The sequence below is a fragment of the Oryzias melastigma genome, unplaced genomic scaffold (genome assembly GCF_002922805.2).
Source record: "Oryzias melastigma strain HK-1 unplaced genomic scaffold, ASM292280v2 sc00231, whole genome shotgun sequence".
Taxonomy (NCBI): domain Eukaryota; kingdom Metazoa; phylum Chordata; class Actinopteri; order Beloniformes; family Adrianichthyidae; genus Oryzias; species Oryzias melastigma.
In genome coordinates this window covers 163,945-173,595 of record NW_023416884.1, presented here as the reverse complement: position 1 = coordinate 173,595, position 9,651 = coordinate 163,945, and the positions used below count along the sequence as shown (strand labels likewise).

The 9,651-nt window shown below is 41.8% G+C and overlaps 2 protein-coding genes across 2 annotated transcripts in view; one reads left to right on the top strand and one right to left on the bottom strand.

Annotated features, from left to right (window-relative positions):
- Nucleotides 1-2,135: 2,135 nt before the first annotated feature.
- On the top strand, nucleotides 2,136-3,713 carry LOC112139551. Its single transcript, XM_036210741.1, has 2 exons — nucleotides 2,136-2,575; nucleotides 2,651-3,713. Exons 1-2 carry the CDS (start codon nucleotides 2,323-2,325, stop codon nucleotides 3,082-3,084), a joined length of 687 nt encoding a protein of 228 aa, XP_036066634.1. The 5' UTR covers nucleotides 2,136-2,322; the 3' UTR covers nucleotides 3,085-3,713.
- Nucleotides 3,714-8,916: 5,203 nt separating this feature from the next.
- LOC112139515 overlaps nucleotides 8,917-9,651 on the bottom strand; it is a 2,636-nt gene continuing 1,901 nt past the window's right edge. Inside the window, exons 4-5 of the mRNA XM_024262333.2 lie at nucleotides 9,294-9,343; nucleotides 8,917-9,115 (exon numbers count right to left, since the gene is read on the bottom strand). Coding sequence (XP_024118101.2) covers nucleotides 9,005-9,115; nucleotides 9,294-9,343 — 161 coding nt within the window. The 3' untranslated portion in view covers nucleotides 8,917-9,004. The remainder of the gene's footprint in view (nucleotides 9,116-9,293; nucleotides 9,344-9,651) is intronic.

Below are 9,651 nucleotides of genomic sequence, written 5' to 3'. Positions count from 1 at the left end.
GGTGTCCACACAGATCCAGAAAAGATAGAATCCTTAAAATCCTGGCCAGTCCCCCGCAATTTGAAGGAGTTGCGATCTTTTCTGGGTTTCCAATAATCTTCACAAGGTGGTGGCATCATGTATGAAGACTTTGTTTTTTGAATCTTTTGTGCACATAACAATTACCATACAAGACAGAATATGCTGGAAAACAACTGATTGATCCATGACTTTGACCATAAAAACACAACTCAGGGAAGTCTTTGCAGAGTCTGGGAGTTCTGTGCTGATAACTCCAGCCACATAAAGACCAGCAGACACTCAATATGAGAAAAGAAACAAAAAGAGTGTGACTGGAATGTCGCTAATGGCTAACAGATAAGATAAAGCACCAGAAATCCAAAGAACTAAAGAGTGAGTTTTCATTTTTAACGTTTGATACTTCAATCTTTTGTTTTTTTTGCCTGTAACTTTTGTATTAAAGTTCCACTCTAATCACCTTTTGATCAATTGTAAAAACCTTCTTAGTGGTCTTTTAATTTTTGCTGTTTTTAACCAATCAAAATCTTGTGTCGTTTTCAAAGACATAGTTTCTTATTAGGAATTTGCCTCCAAGTTGTGGCTGGGACTGTTGGCACACAGTAATCCTGCCTCTGCTTCCCGACATTCTCCTGCTAACGTAGAACTGCTTACAATGCTAATTTAGGATTACCAGCGTAACAAAAATGGCGAGCCACATTGGAGCTATCCAGCCGTACAGTTTTGATCTATCTGCCACCCCAGACAACATATTCGCATCTCCAAGTCATCATAAACTGACGTTTGGCTCAGGCCCTTCTGTGTCACTTTTTGATGTTTTGGTTGTCCCAAACTCGTCATCTTTTGATGTGCTGGCTGTTCGTAAAATCAAGGGTCTGCAGCTCTCAGAACGCTGTACCGGATGAGGTACTGGATGCGCACTGATCCTTGGGATGCGTCCAGTACCGGTACCCTAACCCAGTACTAGTACCCTAACCTTAACCTGGTTCTGGTTCATACCTTAAGGACCATTGCACATCCGGCACCACATTCAGGACTGTATCTGGTACCGCATTTGGTACTGCATCCCGAGGGTTGCGAACCCTTGATTTTAAGAACAGTCAGCACGTCAAAAATTTGTTTGGGATAACCAAAATGTCAAAAAGTGATGCGTCCAATACCAGTACCCTTAATGGGGTGGGGTGGTCCTGGGATCCTGCTCCTGGGTGGGGCTGTATGGACTGTGCACTGACCCTGCCCTCTGATGGAGGGTGGGGTCCGAACACCTATTCTCCTAACCCAGTACTGGTACCCTAACCTTATCTCGGTACTGGTTCACGCATCTGGTTTGGTATCGGGTTAGGGTACTGGTGCCCTAACCCTGTACCCAAATCCAGCACCGGTACCCTAACCTTAACCTGCTTTGCGTCTGGTACCTCATCCGGTTCTGGTCCGGTGTTGAGTTAGGGTTAGGGTACTGGTGCGCTATGCATCATGGTACTGGACCAGTTCTGGTTCGCGACCCGAAGGGCAGGGATCAGTGCTTTAATGGGAACAGCCAGCACGTAAAAAAAAAAAAACCCAATGACTTGGGGACACCCAAAATGTCAAAAAGTGATGCGGAGGGCTCCTTAACCAAACGTCAATATGTGTTTGGGAGTGAGATTGTGTCAGCAAAGACGTTCAAAAGACGTTCATGGATCTAGTTGTCTACAAGTGGATGCATCAATATGGAGGCGAGTAGGGAGCTTGTGGCCTGCTGATTGTAGAGTTTAAGTATCGATAAACAAGGTTTTTCAAAATGCATTTTTTGTCTGCTCCTGATTCACATTTTGAATAAAGAAACACAATTTTAAGCTTAATTTTCTTTATTCAAATATGTCATCCATCATAAGAAAAACACCACTTGAACATGTTAAAAACATGTTTAAGAAAACATGAAAACATGTTTTTCATTGGCATCAGTCTTTGAATTGCTTATCTCATTTTAATGGCAGGATATAGGGCTTTTACACAGATCGACCTTTCTCTCACCCAATCAAATGTGACCTCATTTTTCGGCTGTTGTCAACTACTTGTCTCCAGACATCAGACCTCGCGAGCTCTGTGAAGATGCAGCTGTGTGTGATCCTGTCTGGATTTTGTGAGTCTAACTTTTATTCATTCTCACAGTTTAAACTTGAAAGCACATCTCTGATATTCTCTTCATCAGTCCATCTGTCCGCCGTGGTCTGGGCTGGAGCAGTCAAACAGGACACTGGTGTCCGATCCGTCACTGTCGGGGAAAACGTGACGCTGCAATGCTTCTATGAAAAGATAATCGCGATGCACTTCTCCTGGTACCAGCAAACCCTCGGAGGAAGACTTGAGCTTCTATTTTTCTTTCACAAATACGATGACCCGTCTAAAGTGGACCACTGGCTGAAGAAGAACCCTCGATTTTCTCTGCAGAAGGAGGACGGCTTCAACCACTTACACATCTCTGACGTGCAGCTCTCAGATTCAGCCACTTATTTCTGTGGAAGCTCGCACACCAACAAGGTGGAGTTTGGGGACGGCGTCTTTCTTAGCGTTAAAGGTGAGCAGCTTTGGTAAATTTTGACTAAAGGGAACAAGGAAGGGTTTTGTTTCTCATGAAGCCGATTCTCTGTAGAAAAAAGTCAGGCAGAAATCATCGTCCAGGAACCGACGTCGGAGATCATCCCATCTGGTGGCTCCATCAACTTCAGCTGTACGGTTCACACTGGGAACTGTGGGGAAGGACACACTGTCTGCTGGTTCAGACATGGCTCTCAGCCGGGGGTCCTCCACACACAGAGAAAACACTGCAAACCTGTCGCTGCTCCAGGACCTCCTTCATGGAACTGTACCTACAGTTTGCAGAAGAAGAACCTGAACTTCTCTGATGCTGGAACCTACTTCTGTGTTGTAGCCTCCTGTGGGAAGATGCTGTTTGGGAGTGGAACCGAGGTGATGGTCAGAAGTCAAGCAGCTCAGACTACAGTTTTAGTTCAGCTATCTGTCATTAGAACAGGGATTCTTCTGCTTTTTATTGTCAGCTGTGTGCTTTTTGTCAGAAAAAAATAATGCAAGACCATAAGGTTGAAAGTAGATTTGAGGACCTGTAAAAAACTTTTATTTGCAAAATCACTGTTTTATGGATTTTTTTTAATGCAATTTTTGCTTGTTATTTTTCCTAACCCAGTGCACTATATTCTGTGCTCTGATTGGATGTTGACCTTGTCAATCATCTTCTCTGGACTGTATCTCCTGTACAGAATGTGTTTAACTGTCCTCCAATCGCAATCAGATCTTAGCTTTCTTTCTGTGATACTGGACTTTTTTTTCTATGACAGTTTGAATTTCAGGAATTGAAAAGTCTGAAAATGGTTAGTGGGGAGTTGAACAGCCTGTAATCCCACTTTGCTGATTTCACCTATCACGCATTATTTTTAGAATGTAACTCCCACAATAAATGAGGCAAACTGTTACAACTTAATTCACTGTTATCCAATTTCATTCTGTTGAAAGTTTCATCCAAGCTCTTATTTATGGCACATTTTTATTTCATACCTAAAGAAATATATTCAAGCTTTGTCTTTCTGTGGCTTTAAATAGCAAACGTGTGTAACATATAAAGGAATCAAAGAGCTTAATAAAATGAAAGGTTCTCCACTCTTAAAGTTATTTTTGATTACTGATTAACAATAAAATGAAATCATAATTATCATCAGTAAATATTTAGTAAGACATTTTGCTAAAATTTTAAATCATAGACAAAAACAGTTTTTTAAACAGTTCTGTGACCCAAGTAGGTGACCGCAGACCCGATACAAACATGCAGGAAGCCGAGTCCTGAGTCAGCAGGTCGCTCTGTGAGATACACTAGTTTAACACAATTTTTTGTGTGTTAAGAGGAAGTTAGCTTTCAGTAGTTCTACCACATACAAACATTCTGTGGCACAGAGGTAAAGCGGTCAACCTCTGATTGCACGTTTGGTTCCTGCTCTGTCCTGTCATGTGGGTCAAAGTGTCCTTGGGCAAGATACCGATCGCTACGATGTCCTCAGAGGTCGGGCGTGTGACTGACTTTGTTGTTTTCCGTGTGTGTCAGTGTGAGCTGTGGTTCTTTGACAGACTGGCAACCTGTCCAAGTCCATCCCTGCCTTTGCCCAACAGTAACTAGGATAGGCTCCAGCACCCCGTGACCCTGTAGATCAGGGGTCTCAAACTCAATTCAGCCGGGGGCCGCTGGAGGCGGAGTGTGGGTGAGGCTGGGCCGCATCAGGATTTTCACAAGAAAATCACTGATAAAACATTCCAATGTTCTCAAACAGCTTTATTAAAAATAATTAATTTTTAAAAATTAATTTAAAAAAATCAATAATGAATAAATAAAATGATAACCATGACCATACAGCAGATACAGACGACTGAAGAAACCATATATTGACTGATTGACTGACTGACTGGAACAGTGTTTAAATGGTGGGGCGCAGCCCCTTTGGGGGAATATGAATAAAAACATGTTTACATTAGTTATGGATATTGTGCATAATCCTATGTAGTTGATAATAAATTAAATATGGCAAAAACAACCTAAAAAGGCATTTGGTGGCAGAAAGAGCCGCTGTTTACAGTGAACCAGAGAACTGAATCTCTGAGAAAAAAACAGAATTCATCACTAATGTGGAGGGAAACAAGGAAAGATTTGTTTTAACTTTGTCTGAAAGTTTTGGAAGGATTCTAAGAAAAAAAGAAGGAAAAAATAATAAAACAAATTATTTAGAAGTTTTTTTTTTTCTGTAATGATAGTAAAAGTACAATATTTTGATATTTTGAGGAGATATACGTTTAACTTGAGCAAATTATCTAATACAAATGATATTTGCAGCTGAAACTCTGGACCAGAGAAAACTATTTTTATTAAGTTTCAAATCTCTGTATTTACAGAACCTCCTTCATTTCTGAGCTGAGAGCAGCGCGCTCACTGAAACCTCAATGCAAACGCGCGCACACCAGCATTCCTGGCCTCCACATCTGGAGCGCGCGTAACTGCGCGTTGCTACGCAATTTTTTTTAACTCTGGTCTCGAGCTCTACGCACAAATCGGACACGCACTGAACGCCCACTGAATCTTCATTCCGGTTCAACATTTCCACGCACAGTTGCAGCAGCACAGAGCTCTGACCAATCAGGAGCTCTGATTTGGGAGCTGCATGTGTGGCGTCTGCTTCAAAGAACTGAAGTGCTGAACACGATCAAAGAGAAAGGAATCTTTGCGGTTTGTGTCCGGTCGGGTTAATATGACACCCAGACAGACATTTAAAAGGACAGAGTTGTGACAACTAAAAGTATGGAGAAACATTTTGGGGGATTTCCACCGTTTTGATTTCCTCTGAGATTCTCCCTGTTGTAGATGCAGAAGTGCTCTAATGAACAGTAAAAATACAATAGAAGAAGAATCTCCTCTCTGCTACTGCGTGCGTGACCGCACTGTGCAGGTGTGGATACCACCTGCTGACCACGCGCAGACCGCGTTCTTGAACGCACCCCACACGGCCGTTGTGGAAGCACCTTTGAAGATTCTGCTCTCGCGCACGCGCGCATCACTCACGCACGTGGAAGTAGTCAGAGTTTTTCTGCTTGTGGAGGAGGAAAAGGCGCTCGCGAGAGTCTGATTTGTCCGCGCGGAATGTTTGATGCGTGCGCGGAAATGTCTTAATTCTGCTGGAGTTTTGACATAAATAAAACTCCACATGTGTCTCCCATTCATTCTAAGTGAGACATTCAGCTCCTCCAACACCCGGCGCGGCGTCAGAAACTCGCTTTTTGATGAGCGGCACGCTGTGAATTTGTCGCGCGGCGATGGAGGGGCGGGGCACAAGAATCACGTTCAGTGTGAAAGCACTTCCAGCGGCTTCATAGCTCCTCGTCCTCCCATCTGACTGGAGGAATGAATGAATGATAGACAGAGGTACTGGACAGCCCGCCGATGTCCCGCCTCCAGAGTCATATTCCTCACTGTGATTGGTTCGTTCAGCTCTTCACAAAACAACTGTCATTCATATCAACCTTGCGGGCCGCACCAACAGTAATCGTTTATATGAAGACGCGGGCCGCAAATCATCATCCGGCGGGCCGCAGATGGCCCGCGGGCCGCGAGTTTGAGACCCCTGATGTAGATGAATGATTTATGGATTGCAAATAGTAGTGCACATCATGCAATTATGGATAATATCTTTGTTCCTATGTTACCTTTGTTCTACAAAAGTGACCGTTTTTTTAAATTGTGTCTAAGAATAGCACAACCAAAGTAAAAAATAACTTTCACAATAGATCCAAAGATCAATAGAGTGTCAGGGCTGGTGGTGAAGGACCCAAACGCAGGAGACAAGACTTGGTGGAGGAAACTTAAACATTTCATAAATAAACTTAAACATGACAAAAACCACACGAGACCAAGTCAGTGACAGCGAAACAGAAGAGGTGACCAAACTGATGAACTGCAAAACCAGACACTTAAATACACTGAGGTTGATGAACTAAATGAAGACTGCTGTGGATGATTAACCTGAGCATGGTGGGCCTGATGGGGAAAACAGAACATGACCAAACCTAAGCACAGAATCCTGACATGGAGTGGAGCTCTAAAAAGTATAAATGGGCCTTAAAATGGGATTGAACTAAAATAAGGCATTACAAAGCATTGTATTGTCCTAACTTCTGGGTGAACGGGTCTTAATTTTTCCTCATTATGCGTGACTTTCCGTCAATTAAAAAAGAAAAAAAACAATACCAGTGTACGCTGTGTTGTAATTGTTTATCTCAGCTAGCTCATGCTTATCAGTGAGGAAACATAGAATTTTTTAAATCCTGCAGAAAAGCTTGAGAAATTGGGATAACTCAACTGGTCAACAGAAATCCTAATAACAGGTATTTTAACTTGGCGTAATGGGGATCAAGTCAAGCCGTTTGTGCAGAGAAAGAAACACAGAAAGTACGCAAAAGCTTGACAGCAGACTCTATCTGTCGGTTGGCATCGAGGAAGTCTCTAAAACCATGTTTCCAGATCCAGAAGTTGTTTTTGGAAAAGATATGAGATAAATCATTAAATTTATGTTGGCTCACTTTATAAAATAAGTACTTACAACAAAAATCAAGAGATGTTGAGCGCTTGTTAGGTTTGATGAAAGTCTTAAGGTGCATTTGGTGAAGGCGGCCAGTTTCAATGTTGAGTCCATGATACAGACATGTATTCTGAAGTCCCGCGGCACGATTTTAGCAATGAGTGCAGCGCAAAGGTCTGGCAGCAGCTCAATTTGAGCTGTTAGGCGCGAATTGGGCGGCAGAGCCAAAATTTTAATTCCTTAAGTTTGACAGGTCGCTGCGTCGCATTAGGAATCAATCAGGAACTCAGCTTTAGGTAAATGATGATTACGGTGACTCGATCAGTGGGTAGAATATTAATCCAAGTTTTGCATTTTTATCCCTTAACTTTAAACTACTTCCTTAACCTGCTGGAGACGCGGGGGTCGCAGAGTTCATTCGGCCACTTTAGGGTGAAGGTGAGATACACTTTGGACAGATTGTTGGTTTTCAACCCCCCCGCACCCCCCAGTGGAGCTCACTCACTTGATATGCCGGCAGACAGAGAGCCGCTGCAGAGTGTGGAGGCGGCCGGCTCGGGCCTCATCGAGACATTTTAAAAAATTAATTAAAAAAAGGAAAAAATTCCTCTAATTTTAGTCTTTCCCCTGGAGTTCATACGAGACAGTCAGCCTTCAAGTTCAGCCACAGAGACACAGAAACACCTTGGAAGCGGCTGTCAAACAAACACAGCCCCCCTGTACCGGGAAAATCTTTTAAAAATCTCATAATCCCAAACAAGGAGACATGATTACTGATGTTTAACTCTTCACAATAAATAAACCTTATTTCTCAGCATCATCTGTCTTTTATAAATTCTAAGTGAGAAATCCACCGATCCTTATAGCTATCTTCCTAAAGACATGAGCTGGTAGCTCCTCCCACATGCGGCCACGGCGTCTAGCTCAGGCAGGAGGGAGCCGCGAATTTGCCACACGAGATTTATACATGTAGTGTCCCCTGAAGACACATTTCCCTGTTTTGTCCAGTACTTCACTCAGTCAGTGTTTAATTATTTGTTGTCTGAAGTGGTAAATTTGGGGTTTGCAAACATTAACCTCAAAGTTCCTCCAACCCGCTTTCAGGCTCACCACAATATCTCTTTGTTGCATTATTTCTGCTTAGCTAAGACTGCAAAAGAAGTGAGCAGCAATGTACGAGGTTACATAATTTGAACTTTGACATATAATCTCTGCCTTTTTCTGACTTCTCAGAGACGTTCTGAGATGGAACAGTCCATCAGGCGTTCGTCCTGCGTTCAATAGAAAAAGACCATCCATCTACGAAAGAATAAACACTGTACAAAGTAAAACAAAAAACAACATTACTTTAGGGAATATTAGAAACACAGTAAATAAATATCAGAAAACAAATTAAGGAAAAGTTATGAATTTGGGAATGCAGATTTAAACAGGTTATGAGTCTGGATTTAAAAGCTGAAAAGGAGTCAATATTCTAGAGGTCAGGGGGGCTCTGATTTAACGGGAACAGCTGCTACAGCTGATACAAAGGGGGCCCAAATCATACTTCATATATGACGAGTTAGGAATTCACCAGGTTAGGGTAGTGGTACCGGGATAAGGTACCAGTCCGGTCCACGTCCTGGTACCAGACTGATGGAGACAGCAGGAAATTACTTTGTGTGATTTTGGTTCTTTGAATGTAAAAATGAAAGTTTGCATGTGTATTCATACAGTCAGTGAAGTAAAATGGATTTTAATAAAACATTTATTAGTTGAATACAAGACAGTTTTACAACAGAACTAACAGAACTTTGCTAAAATACAAAATATTTAATCTGATTTGCAAAAGACACGGATTCAGAGTAAATCTGACATTCATATAAACAAGAACAAATCTACAGTTTTATGCTGGAGTACACAGATTCACTGATGGTGTCTTTCTTCTGTCTACTTGATTTGTTGGTCTTTTTGTGCCTTAAAGCAGCGTAATGGAGGTCCTCATCCCCCTGATAAACACATGAACACATGACATGAAATTACTTTGACACGAGTATCAAAGTCAGGATTAGAGTTTAAATCACAGAAGTTTATTTACACTTTAATATGCTGAGCAGCAATAACAGTTCTGCACATTGACATTGCTATATCTACCATGAATTCGGTTGTTGTGAACTGAACTCTCACCTCTACATTCAGTCCTGCAGCATCAGCAGATCTGTTCTGGGGATCCGTTGCTGTAAGACATCAACACAACTTTCTTTAGGAAAATCCATGTCTTTCACAAAGTCAAAATCAAATCAATGCCAACATTTCACAGCGTTTATTTATGACTCCATTGTGTTCTGATGGTGAAAATGTGGATGGTTTATTAAACAAATACATTTAAAACATGTTTTTTTTGTTTGAAAATTGTTTGTTTTGTTGCATTGTTGTCTATATTCGCTAATCTAGTGAACATCGATGCACGCTAGCTTTTCGCAAATACTTGATTTTGGAATTAGTAAATTCAGACAGCACTATAAAATGGCAAATGCACGATATA

Excerpts from the sequence above, each read along its gene's own strand:
- LOC112139551 (XM_036210741.1), top strand. The coding sequence starts at position 2,323 with ATGCACTTCTCCTGGTACCAGCAAACCCTCGGAGGAAGACTTGAGCTT. Across the intron at positions 2,576-2,650 it reads CGTCTTTCTTAGCGTTAAAG|AAAAAAGTCAGGCAGAAATC; the intron begins GTGAGCAGCTTT and ends GATTCTCTGTAG.